Consider the following 14158-nt stretch of genomic DNA (forward strand, 5'->3'; position numbering starts at 1 on the left):
TTGTATGTATTCTGTATAAATCTTAAAATGCAACATCACTCAATTGTCAATTGGCGCCATCCAGCTTAGTGTTATTTTACTTCTGGTTAGAAAGAATATTACCAATAATTATTTTCGAATTTTGAGAATAAAACTCCAGCTCCATTGCCCCTTTCCTCCATTTTCGTTATGAAAAAATAATCAAAGATGACATAAACAGTGTTTAGTTTTGACCTCACTTTCCACAGTCTACTTCTATTATAGAACAGTAAATTTATAGTATTGTATAATAGAATAATTTATTATTAAAATGTGATAAGGCTATCCCATACATAGGATAGCTTCCTTTATTTAGTAGCTACTAAATAAGTTTAAACATCACAAGAAAGGCTCGTATTTGCTTTAAAATATAAGCCTTTCTCGAATAGGCTAAGTCAATCAAAATGTTACCACTTCTTAATGTTCTCTATTTTGTTTATCTCTGCTCCCTAAAGTTGTAATCTCAGCAAAGGTTGTGCATTTGTATTAGAATGGCTTTTATTTAAAGTTTGTTTGCAAGTTCCTCTTTTCTTAAATATGTTATGGATTTAAGTATTTCGTTAATATATTTATTTTAGTTATGATAAGGATATTTGCGGTTGCAGTAAATTTATCAGGATATCACATTCCTATCGAATATTTTACAACTAATATTGGTGCTGGTATATTAATATTAAGTTGTATATAATTTATAAAAGGAAACACACACTCACACAGACATTCCTACTGAAGTATTATTAGTTTTTAGCCTAATATATTTTCCAATAGGATAAGTGATGATAATTTTTGAGTTCCTGATTTCCCTTATACCTAAATATTTTACTTTATTGACATGATAAACAATGTATATGTAATTCTCAGGATAATGAAGAGTGAATCAGAACTTTAGGAGGATTTACGTTTGTCAGCTATGTTTATGTTATAATCTCGATTTTGTTACAAATTGCAAGTTCATATTACAGTTGCATTGCCAAATTTTTTCTTAGAAATTTTAACTAATTATTGCTAAATTGCTTATTTAGATTTAAAATTGGAAATGGCAGTAATATATTCCAGTAACTTTTGATCAGTAGAAAAAATATATGAGGCTTGAAAAATATTACGACCATTTCTAAAAAAAAAAAATTGTTAAAATTCTTGTAAATTTGGGCATTGTGTAAATTAATTCCTGGAAAACAGGACATATAGAAAAGGAACGAACCCCTGGCATTAACTTGTAAAAAAAATAATGTTGCAATTCTTGTAATATGGTACAATCTGTAAAAAAACATCATTAAATTAAGGACTTAGTTGAAATTAGCACCTCGTACATTTATTTTTCTCCGTATTGATTTAGTTTGATTTTGAAAATCTGTAACAATAATTAACAGGGTACTAAATACAATATCCCATAGCTATACATTTATATCTAAATAAAATATAAAACAGGAAAGTATACCACAAAGCAGACAGAAATTATCTACAAAGTTGACTTTAGTTTTAATATTTCTTGTAGACAATTTTTGCCCCTACTTGTGAAGATGGAAGATGAAATTCTTCTTTCTCCTGATCGTCATCTCGCCTTTGTACGAGGTGTTTTTAAATTATAATATTTGTGCAATAGGCGCACATTTAGGAATAAATATGATGTACTATAATAAATTTTAGTCTAGGAATATATACAAAATATAGGTATTTGATAATTAGGTAGGCTTAGTTTTTGATGATGTTAAAACAAAATTTAATAAAGCTTCGTGAAAGACCAAAATTGTTTTCTTAATAAAGATGTGAGAACGGCCCGTCATCAATGAGACTATGGTGAACGTAATCAACGATGCCACTCAATCGATAGAGCAATGTTAAGAAACAATAGTGGCAAAGAGGTACTTCTCCAATGTGTGGAGGAGATCGTGAAGTCAAATTTTCATGGCCTATTGCTTCTCGAGTAATTTAAAATACGGAAAGATACACATTTGGCTAACCCTGAGAAGAGTGATAGCCCAGTGGTACAGGGATTTTCCATATATTTTAGGGCACCCCTAACGCATTTACCTTAACAGTAATAAAAAACATTGAATTACCAAAATCGAAACTGAACCCCCGTGTTATCAATATTCATAATTCAACAAAACATATAATTTTTTTTAACTGGTTGTTTTTTCAATGAAACACCCTGTATATTAATATTTAATTAGTGTGTCTTCATTAATTATTAAATGTGTCTTTTCGTGCTGATTTCAAACAAACAAGATTATATGCCGTTAATTAAATTTAATATCTTCTGGTCCACTAGAACGATTTCTGTTATTTTAAGCAGTCCAACATGTTTTAGTTATGTACCAAACCATCAAAATTTTTTAAATTTCAAAAAGGACATAATATTGTTGCTCCACTTTGCGCAATTTTGCCACGATTTAATCGATTTCGCATCTCGGAGGCCAAGATCCCCACGATTGAGTTCCGGAAACGGACACCCCGTATACTATATACACGCAGTTACAGTTAGCTAATATTTATATGGCTTGGAGTTAGGGTAGAAAATAGAACTATATTATGTTAAATATTTACTACAATTTATTAAAACATTACCACAAAAAATACATATGTAATTTTATGTATTTATTTAAATTTTTTAAATTTAAATTTTATGTAATTTTTGTAAGTAGTATAAGTACTGTATTATTTGTAATTTTGCAAACATAAATGGTAGTGTATGTATATATAGTAACATAACAAATTATTTATTGTTATGATTTTGTGTATGCACAAATATGTATAATCCCTTTTTACCTTGCCTCAGTTTACTCGGTACTGTAATCAGTTAACAAAAACTGAAACTCTGAACAAATTTTTTGCAATACTTTCGTATTCCCGTAACAGATAATTATTGTTGCACAACACAGGACATTTTAAAATATTTGGAAGATACACTACTATACAAAAGTTTGGAAGCATTTGCATTTTTTTTAGTAATTCAGTTTTGTAAATTTATTGATCCCCATTTTTAAAATTGTTTCAATTAATGCTGATTCCTTATAATATTTTTAATGACCAAAGCAAAAAAGAAATGCAGATTCGCCGTTTCATTGCTGTGAGAATTACTGCATTAAAAGACATAAACAACCGGAAACCTAATCCAACACAACATGAAACCTAATCCCCGCGCACTTTCTTCAATTGCCGTGTGAGTAGATGTCTTACCTTTCAGACGTTACCAGACACCCAAAATACTTTGTTTACCATGTTGATTTTGCATATTTTTTTCTTCAGTTGCCCTTGACATACCATTAAAACAACACCTCAGTATTTCTGTTTTTAACTATAGTGTAAAGTCAAAACTGAAACAATTAACATTAGAACAACGCAATGCAATATGTACCTTAGGCGAAGAAGGGTATTCAAAGTGGGAAATTGCAAAAAAATCCTAAGATATCACTTTTTGGCCTTTTTGGTCAGAAAAAAAACACAGGGTCAAATTATGATAGAAAAAGAACCGGACGACGTAAGACCGCTCTACTCATCGTTAAGACGCTTTCATTACAGGCACAAACAAAAGTAATCGGCATCACCCCAAATTGGTGCAGCAGTCTATGAAGGACGGAAGAGAGCAATCTCAACAATCACTGTTAAGAGACATCTTGCGCTGCTGGTCTTGGATGATAGTGTAGGATGATGTGGCGGCTAAAAAACCTAAACTCACCATCGAATACATGGCAAGTAGATTTGAATGGGCGAAGAGGCAGAAAGACTGGACTTAGGACCAGTGGAATGAAGTTCTATGGATGGATGAATAAAAATTTCAAATTTTTGAGTCCAATAGGAAAGTAATCGTCCGCCAATTGCGCAACGAAAGTGCATTAAAAGTGTGCAGTGTCAACCGTCAAACACGGAGGGAGCAGCGTAATAGTTTGGGGGTATTTGGAGGAGGCCAAGTCAGGCCTCTTTACAAAATCGAAGGAATCTTAAGAAAAGAAGGTTAAATCTTATAGAATTACCGTTTGTTTTCCAGCAAGACAACGACCCTAAACAATTCTCAAAACTCTACATGTTAAATGTTTTCAAACTTTTAGACAGTAGTGTAAACACGTATTTGATTTAATAACTTAAAGCTAAACCTCTTTTTCGTATTCAAAGTAAAAGTTATAATAATTTTTAACACACTTAAAAAAATAAAATAACGTAACTGAGGTAACTGGGATTAATAGTAATCTACCCAACAGTAAATCCACACTTGGTGCACTTCTTCTGGCGCATACAGAGGCAGCAGCACAAACCGCAATTCCAAAAGCAGAAAAAGCACAGAAACCATGCTAAACAGGAGTAAGTTCCTGTCCAGGAGGTGGCGTGGCAGACTGGACACGATCCAGGAATATGTACAGGACCCCTAGGCATATCAACAGTCACTGAGCTGGTGACTGCAAAGAGAAAATAATGTTAGTTGTTTAATTCAGTTTTTGGTTTAATAATACAGAGGGCAATGTTAAATGTCTTGATTAAAGCGAGCTAACGATAACTTGATAATTTTATCCGATAAGAATCATTTCTTAGATAATTCAAAAATTTTTCTCAGGTAATTTTTGAAATAGTTTAAACTCAACTCAAGTGGAGATTTAAATAAAGTCTAGATTATATGCTGTCACATTACCTCTTTATCAGCCAATAACATGTTTTTAGTAATTTTGCCATGATTGTACTGACTTCAATTTAATTTATTTAGGTCTAGTTGAATACCTTCATTTTAATCTCCACATCCGTTTAAAAATGGCGATTTTGAACGAAAAATAAAGAAATATACACTTAAAACTATCACGGATAAATTACCATTGAGAAAAAAAGCAATAAAAATTAGTACTAAATTTCAATCATTAGTTGAATGTGATTTAAATCAGTAGTAATTGAAAAACGAACAAAAATGATTTTAAGTAAAACCGTTTTTATCTAACAAGTGCGGAAATTAGTGCTTTACCGCACACTAATTGCAATTGATCGAAGGACGTGAGGCGGAATTCGGTCAGCAATTGAGTGTGGTAAAGATACTATCGCATGTGTTGGGTAAAATATTCTTCCTACCCTTTCGTTTTTTCCGTACGGCTCCTGAAATTTTTGAGATAGTTAATTTAAATTTGAGCTACATGTTAGAGTTTAAAGTCTGCATAATCGGATTCGTTTTATTTCCTATCCTCAAAATATTTGAGGCACGCTATTGACTATTCCTTTCCTAAAGTTTTATTTACATGATGAATTTAGAAACATTTTTTCTTCTTGCGATTTTTCCTTCCCTGTCTTTGAGAAGCATCTAAGAATGGACGTAATAGTTTTTAAATACAACAGGGAATTCAAAATTTTAGAAAAGCAGTCAGTGTCGTACGACAAAAAGGAAAGGGTGGGAAAAAGCAGTCTAAATTCAGAAAAACTGACATTTTGTAGTCTTTGTCAATCGTTTGTCAAGTCCGATTATGTAAAAAACCCATTCCGAATTTTAGCGAAATATTCAACGGTTAAAGCTCTAAGGAAAAAAAATCTGAAATTCTAACATCCTTAAATCATGGTTTTACACATAGAAGTAAGAATGCTATATGGGTGTAATTGTTATTCTTACTTTGTGGTGATTGTGGGCGAAAATTGGAAGAATTCATTTTGAGGTGTTATGCTAGCGATCGGCAACAGCAACGTTCCTGTAAAAAAATAGACAACAAATTATTAACGGGTGTACAATAAGAATAAAAAACAAACAAATTAATTAATAATATACAAAGTAGATGCAAGATTAGAATATATTTCGAACCAAAGTTTAATACGTTTTTCGAAAATATCTAAAGGAGCCCCAGAAATTAATAATCGGGAAAAGTTCACGAATTTGTGTCATGCAGAGCAAGGGTATCTGGCTTGTGCAGGGTGGCTCAAAATTAATAAAAATGCATTTTTAAAAATAGAAAACCCTGTATACAATGAAATGCACTGAACGACCATTAAATTTTCTTTACGACCATGTAACATGAATTGAACTTTTTTATTTGCAAAATTCCTTAAAAAAACTACTTTATTTTACTCAAAAATTAATACACAAATGATCAGACTTGCAGCGTACTGCTACAATACAAAAATGATGGAAAAGCATGATGTATTTGTTTGGTCCAAATTTGGCGCGTGTACGTGGTTGGGTCGATTCACCCCTTTCGATACGATAACCGTGAACTACGTAGATCGTGGACTGGATTGATCGATTATGAAGGACCACCCTGAGTTCGCAGTCTCAGAGACACTGTTTTCGCGTATAAAAGAAACTAAACCTTCTTAACTTAACAAAGGTTTATTGGTAACATTAACAACTATACAATATCGAGAAATGCGTTATTTAAAGAATGTTGACGAGAGTTTAACGCGTACGAGTCCATGATGAAGTAGCGAGAAAAGAGAGCTTCTTCAGTTTCGCACCCTCCTTAAGTACTGATACGGAGGCGTAACGCCCATAGACGTATCCCCGATAGGGCCCCATTACCGGCTTCTAGGCTACCTTGTCGCGTTAAAGCGTAGCACTTAGAGGCACGATCGCTGGGCTTTTATTGGAGCCCAGCCATTGTATTCGTTTGGCGGTACCTTTAATTTAGATTCGCAATGTTAGTCCGACAAAGAATAGTGCTGGAAATCCCAATCATAAAATAACTTCCCTCAGCCGAAGATGGGTGTTAAGCGCTGGGAATTCCAACAGTATTACCCAATGGCTGGGGTTGTCCATGGGCGTAACATCAGTTTCTTAAACTCACTTTGAACATTGAAATTAATAAACAACCCAACCATAATCCGTGATAAAAAATACGTCGCAAGTCCTAACAGTATTTAACTTGTCAATAGTGGTTTTGTGCTTTTAGTTATGGCTAGGCCCTAATGGGATCCACTTGTTTATGTCAATTGACCATAAGATATTCAAGACTACATAACTCATGCAAAAAGAAGATGGATAGAAGAAAAATTTCAAAATTAAAATTTATAATATACTCACCCAGCAACTAAACCCACTACATCATAAGCAGTTTTCAACTGTACACACCAAAGCAATTGAAAAATCAGCTTTTAGTATTTTTCAACTTATCGATTCAGTAATATTCATATCAACAACACTGAATATTTGAACCGATTCACTAATTCGATATTATATTCCTAATGAAACACTTAACACGATCCGCTATATAATTTATATTAAAATGTTTATTGTTGTGAAAAATTGAACCTAAAATTCTTCTTCTACAGAATTGCGAAAGCTGATGGCAGTCGATGATGACTAAAATATAACGTTGAACGAGCCCCTCACTGTACTGTACCGTGTTACAACACGATTCATAGAACCCTATTAGTTACATGTTTATTAGATCTGGACATTAATGATATTAAAGCGATTAGTGACTTTAATACTCTTTAAGATTACGTTATCGTATAGTAAGTAAATATACTGATTAATATACAGTCATGTTGGCTTATAACGAACCTTAAGAAAGCGTAAACAACTCTCCTTTTTGGATATTAGTGATAATAAATATCACCTACATACATAGCAACTATAACTGTTATATAGCAATTATATTGCTATACATATAGCAATTATAGTTAAACAAATACAATGTTTTCCAATATGCCTCGAGGAAAACCTGTGTGTTGGGACGTGAGAAAATTAATTATTTCCAAGTATAAATCAGGTATAAAGCAATCGCATATTGGACGCGCATTAAATCTAAATCGATGTGTTACAACTAAAATTATCCGTTGTTTTAGTTTACGGGAAACGATGACGACTCTTCCCAAATCTGGTCTACCTCGTAAAACCACAAAAAGTGTCGATCGAAGAATAGTAGGAACCTCCAGAGAAGATCCGAAAAAAACAGCGGTGGATATTTGCAGTGAAAATGGGCAGTTAGGAATATAATCTAGTACTGTGCGACGTCAACTTAGAGAAAGTGACCTTTATGGAAGAAAGCCCGCAAAAAAACCCTTCATTTCAACGAAAAATAGAGCGGCCCGTTTAGAATTCGCAAGAGAACACTTAAACTGGACAAATGAGAAGTGGAAAACGGTACTATTTTCGGATGAGAGTAAATTTAATTTATTCTCATCTGATGGTATTCAGTACATACGACGTCCTATTAATGAAAGGTATAATCCAAAGTTCACAAAAGGCACTGTTAAATTTGGTGGTGGCGGATTGATGGTTTGGGGGTCCTTTTCTGGATTTGGTATGGAACCAATTGCAAGAATAGATGGAATAATGGATCGATACAGGTATTTAGAAATAATAAGAGATGTTATGTTACCATATGCGGAATATAACATGTCTCTTAAATGGATTTTTCAACATGACAATGATGCAAACCATACCGCCAAAATTATTAAAGAGTTTTTTGCCACCAATAATGTCAGTCTAATGAAATGGCCTCCGTAGAGTCCGGACCTCAACCCCATTGAAAACCTCTGGGACATGATAGATAAAAAAATAAGACAGGATCATCCAAGTAAATTTAAAACAAGGAAGAACTATTTAGTGCACTAGAAGATACCTGGAACTCGATTGAGCAGGAAACAATTAATAAATTATTAGATTCCATGAAAAAAAGATGCAGTGCAGTTTTACTAAATAAGGGCTATGCAACAAAATATTGATTGAATACATTTAATTTTTGAATTAAAAAATTTGTTTCTCTACTTTTGACCGCATCAAACAGATTTTTTTTTTAGTTATATATGAATTGCTTGATGAATTATAATAAAAATTAATTAAAACTACGCCATTACAGTTTACATTTATAATAATAAAAGTTTAATTTAAATGTAAGCAATATTTAGAAAGTGTAATGCCTAAAAGAAATGTTTCTCTACATTTGACTGCTACTGTAGGTATGAGTATTTCCTAAGTACGGTACGTATCTTCGGGAATGTATTCTGTCGGTAAAATAAAAGTAGTTTTGTTATATAATCTATATCACAAAAATGCTTAGTTACGGAAATACAGGGTGTGAAAGTTTCATTAAAAAATTAAAATTAAAAATTAAATTTATATTTATGGGGTCACCGCAAGTCACTTGTGTATAAGACTTATACATATACTTACATTATAAGATTAAAATGACTTAAGAAATCGAATAATTCAAAGTTTCAGTGCCATAAGAAATATTATAGGAGTTTTTGAACGAGTGAGACAATCAATGATGAGACGATTGGAATCGTACGTTTCATCAGAAAGTGGTCATTTTCAACATTTGTCTTGATTCTATGTCACAAATCGATGATTTTTATGATTGCTATTTATCGTTAAACAATAAAAAATGTAAAAATGGATCTCTATTCATTCATGAATAGTAGTTATTACATTATGGCGCACTATAATGCCTTTTTTTTAGTCGAAAACGGTGCGTTCTACGAAAGAACATAAAGAGATCTTTTTCCTTCCAAATTGAACAAACAATTTAAAAAAATATATGTATATTGAAAAAGAATACTGGCGTACCACGTTTACCACGTATTTTTTTAATGAAACTTTCACCCTCTGTATTTCCGTAACGAAACATTTTTGGGATATAGTTTATATAACAAAATTACCGTTATTTTAGCAATAGAATACGCTCCCAAAGTTACGTACCGTAATAATATATTAGTAAATAGAATTTTATTTTTGTTTTCTTCCTTTTTCTCTATTTTATTTCTCCTTATTTTATATTTATTCACTTTATAACTGTTAAATTTCTGGTAAAAATCAATAATGTCCAAAATTCAACAGTTTTTATTTCTTTTTCTAATTTACCGTCTGTAAGAGTCAAGTTTGTTAAATTTATGATTTTTTCGCTACTATACAAAAGAAGTGAAAAACGTTCTTTCTTTATTTTCAACCACTCGGAAGTTTATCTTTTCCTCATGTGAAAACCAGATGGCCGAAGTGATAAATTAAAGGACACCTGCAATATTGGTTCTTAAGTATAGAGTGGTGATAAATTTACTAATTACACATAACAGTTCGTTAGAAATCTCTGTCACATTGACACGTACATACCTTCTGACTGAGATTAAATAAAATCAAGATTATTAATATAAGAATTTTCAGGAAAAGAAGTTAATATAAGAAATTGAAATATCTTGTGTGAAATCATTTCAAAACTCCAATACCCAATAATGACTTTATACTTTGATAATGAATCACTAAAAATGTATAAATTCACATGTGCTGCATTGACGTAGCAATAGTATAGGGGGTGTTTGAGAACTCTGCGAACAAGCTTCTAGGAATTGTTTAGTGCAACAGAATACATCTGAGTATATGACCTCGTGTCCGCAAATGCCTCCCTGAGACACTACGGCCTTAGGATGCTTTAAAACAGTTATGTATAAAAATGTGTTTTATCGACTTTTAGTACGTTTTATTTGAATTTGTTTGTACAAAATAACACTACAGCAATTGTTCAAAATGTCAGCCTTGAACTTCATCAGTTCGGACAACACTGGATAGGTAGAGACGGTCCCGTAGCTCCTAGGTCACCCGATCTAATACCTTTAGATTTTTTTCTGAGAGGATATGTAAAGTATCTGGTCTATGAAACGCCAGTGGAAACAGAACAAGAACTGACTGTACGAATCGCTGCGGCATTTGAAGTCATTCAAAACGATTATCAAATTTTTAGCCAAGTTTGCAGAAACTATTTATGTTGTTTAAACAGGTGCAATGAAGTTCAAGGACGATATTTTGAACAATTGCTGTATTGTTATTTTGTACAAATAAATTAAAATTAAATGTACCAAAACTCGATAAAAAGGTTTTTACACTTATGTAACTGTCTTAAAGCTTCATAAAGCCGTGGCATCTTAGGAAGATATTTGCGGACACGTGTTTTTACACTCAGATGTCGTCTTCTATTGTTGCATTCGTCAATCCCTAGAAGTTTGATCCCATAGTCCTGAAACACCTGCTGTAACGACATATAGCTGTAACACGTACTTATATTCCTATTACGAAAAGAGCACAACCCACTTCTGGACTACCGGACTCTACTAGTTACTTCTTTAGTGAGGAACATAGCAAGACCAAGTCTAAACTAATCTTCTCTTGTTCTTGGATGAAGAGTCTTTGTCTTCATCTGACAAAATTATACATGCTCTTGGTCTCGCTTTTCATGCAAAACTATCGCCAATCTTATCATAACATTTGTACATGCGAGCTTTTACAAAAAATTGATAAAAGGTTTGTTTGATTTGTTTTAATGTAAGCGTGAGAAAAATTATGGAATGTCGTTTATTAATTCTTTGTAATGTAAACATATATCACGACGCATTGTGTTGGGGGAATATTTCATTCCCAATTCCTGAAAGTAAAGCAGTATTCCAGAGACTCAAGGAAAAATCGATTATATTGGCCCACTTTTGTTATATCTATTTTTTTTTAAAATAATTTAGAACTTGCCAAATTATCCATTACAGAAATAAAATGGTAGTTATTAATAAAACCAGCCTACAAATACAAAATTTGGGATCAAAACTATTAGATTTATGTATCCTGCCAGTCTAGACCCAAAAAGGAATAAATAATATTAGGTATCATTTAAGAGCAAACGTCCAGACTCATTAAGAATATTGATGGCTAGATAAAATAAATAAAATGTGAAATAAGACGTACATGCCCCATATAGAAGAGGTTTGTTAGTCAGTCTTAAATGGGACACTGCCCTTGCTTTTCTATAAGAAAATAAAAACGCTCTAGCTTGCATTAACATTTAGTGCCGTATTTCATTGATACCCATTTTCCTATGAAAATCAAATAAAAATTTTATTCCAAAAAAATTTCAAGAAATGAAAACATTTGATATATTGATAATATATTAATTGTGATTTTTGAATTAATTAAATTCGTTAGGGAATTATGTATTGACAGATTCATTTCGTGTAAAATTCATATGGAAGTTTAGGTTCCAAAAACCACATTTGAGTATCATCGTTGAATCAATGATTCCCATGATTTAAAAAAAATGCAGTGGTCCGTTTTAATGAAAAACAGTCAAATATTGAATCACACATTTCACAAATCGCTACATTTAATTTCTTTGCTAACAAGAACAAACAGAACTGATAATGATTCTTATCATTATTTGGCCCAACGAAAGAACCATAAATACCGTATTAAATTCAGCATTATTATAATTTTTATTGTGTCCATCGCTGTCTAGCTAATGTAGAAAATTATGTTAGAGATATGTATTTCCTAAAAATGCTTACATTGCTGACGAATGCAAGCAAAGCAAATAAATGTTGATATGATATCATGAGCGTATATTTAATCAGGTTTATTCTGTGAATAATTTGAATAACGAAACTTAATACATATTTCTCGTGTAAATACATTTCCTTGCACGTATTATGTACATTTTTCGACTTAAAACCCAGTGGCGTGCAGTCTTTTTCAATAAACAGTTTTAGAACAAAATGCATTTGAAGTTGGAACCTTTAGCACCCAAAAAATAATCTAAAAAAAATATATTGTTCACCCACGAGGCAACGTTTACCAGGATATATATAGAGTGATAATGGTCTTAGGATAGCTGACAAAGAAAAGCAATATGAGTGCAAAGTAGAATATAGCCCCATAAATTATGCATTCTTAATAGTGTTAACATAAACAAACGGATCGAGAGCTGGGTTGACAATAACGGGTTATTGTGGAATTTGGTGTTATTTGACTGTCACGGGCGGGGCATCGGTGTCGTCCGGGCCAATCTTATTCCTACCTTGACGGCCACACTTACCCTTTCCTCAGTGGTACTTGGGGAGTCATCCCCTTCGCCTCTTAACGAATCGAAGAAAGCTTGCTTGCTGCTTCGTGAATTATCGTAGGCAATTCTTTACTGTATAATGAATTTATATATGACAGAAAAAAATTTATCGCGTATAATTTTTGTTTGCCAAGGGGTACCATCTAAATTTTTCTAAAAGATCCCTTAACGGTACTTTTACAGCTTAACCTAGGAAACTTTGCAAGTTAACCGTATTATAAGGAAGAAAATTCTCTCCAGGACACTCCACAACCTAAGACTAATTGTACAATGCCGTTCTTATGTTAGGTAAACTACAACTAACCTGTGTGTCTGTTCTCTGTTGGCTGATGTAGCACTAACACTTTCCGAACTAACTGTTTTACCGCCTGTCGACTGTGAACTATCGAAGAATCCGTCGTGAGACCAACCAGTCGGGATCAAATACTTCCTCCAGGAACCACTTCAGAGATTAATTTATGGGAGGCACTTAGCGAGTAAGAGGACACGTGAGCCGGCAGTTGAGACCCAAGAGCAAGATCCTAAGGTGCGGGGGTGCAAGATTACAAGAGAGTACTGTTCCATGTTGCAAATTCTTAAATACCCAATTTATAGGAGAACGACCATAGGCGTACTTAGACTATAGGGTAGTTATTGGTCCAATAACTACAGGCCGCATTAAAGCGTAAGACACTTGGGAGACCCGATTTGGCCTTTTTTGGATCTTTCGGTAATCGTAATTGCACCGTGGTACTAGTCCCGACAGAGAAGCCGCTGGAAATTCCACTATTTAGCTCATCCATTATCCAAGGATAATGGGTGAAAAAACCCTGTGCTTGGCGGGAGTTACTCTTGAACTAGTGACGCTCATAGGCGTACCACGAGGATGCTGAGCCCGACGGTTACACGTTTTAATTCTTTTTATCCTATGCGTAACTACCCTAAATTAACAATAATTTACATTAAAATCCTGAAAAACACTAGACGGTACCCTGTAGCGAATATTTTTCATTAGCTTTTATAAAAATTGCGATTATTTAAGACCTATAGATTCTGTGGCAGGCATATCCACAACAGGGTCGAGAGAGATTTGAGGGCGCCTTTAGGAGAGTATCGAAGAGAGGTTTGGGCTGCAAGCCAAAAGGAAAATATACCCTTGTAGATAGAACCGGTTGACTTTTTCTTCGGGTACCCTGACAAAAGGTATATGTAATTGAAGAAATAGCCGTTCTTACAAAACAGAAAATTCTCATTTTATGAGAGAACATTACGTCAAACATGAGTTTTCAACTGACATATAGTGTGAGATTTTGGGATATAGTACATATGATTTTGGGACTAGCTGAACTTCTGGCAAAACTTAATGAGGAGCAGTACTTGAGTTT

The 14158-nt window shown here is 33.2% G+C and overlaps 1 protein-coding gene across 2 annotated transcripts; it reads right to left on the reverse strand.

Annotated features, from left to right (window-relative positions):
• Positions 1 to 2551: 2551 nt before the first annotated feature.
• LOC136417766 (membrane protein BRI3-like) lies at positions 2552 to 13163 on the reverse strand. Of its 2 annotated transcripts, none has more exons than XM_066403568.1 (3): positions 13099 to 13163; positions 5597 to 5672; positions 2552 to 4412 (listed from the first exon to the last, which is right to left on the reverse strand). In XM_066403568.1, the coding sequence occupies exons 2-3, from the start codon at positions 5631 to 5633 to the stop codon at positions 4207 to 4209; spliced, it is 243 nt and encodes an 80-aa protein (XP_066259665.1). In that variant the 5' UTR covers positions 5634 to 5672; positions 13099 to 13163; the 3' UTR covers positions 2552 to 4206. The 2 variants fall into 2 exon arrangements, with proteins under 2 accessions (XP_066259665.1, XP_066259664.1); XM_066403567.1 differs by lacking the exon at positions 13099 to 13163 and adding an exon at positions 6998 to 7361 and having other exon boundaries at positions 2553 to 4412.
• Between the last annotated feature and the right edge of the window lie 995 nt (positions 13164 to 14158).

Source organism: Euwallacea similis, chromosome 30, assembly GCF_039881205.1.
Source record: "Euwallacea similis isolate ESF13 chromosome 30, ESF131.1, whole genome shotgun sequence".
In the NCBI taxonomy this organism is placed as follows: domain Eukaryota; kingdom Metazoa; phylum Arthropoda; class Insecta; order Coleoptera; family Curculionidae; genus Euwallacea; species Euwallacea similis.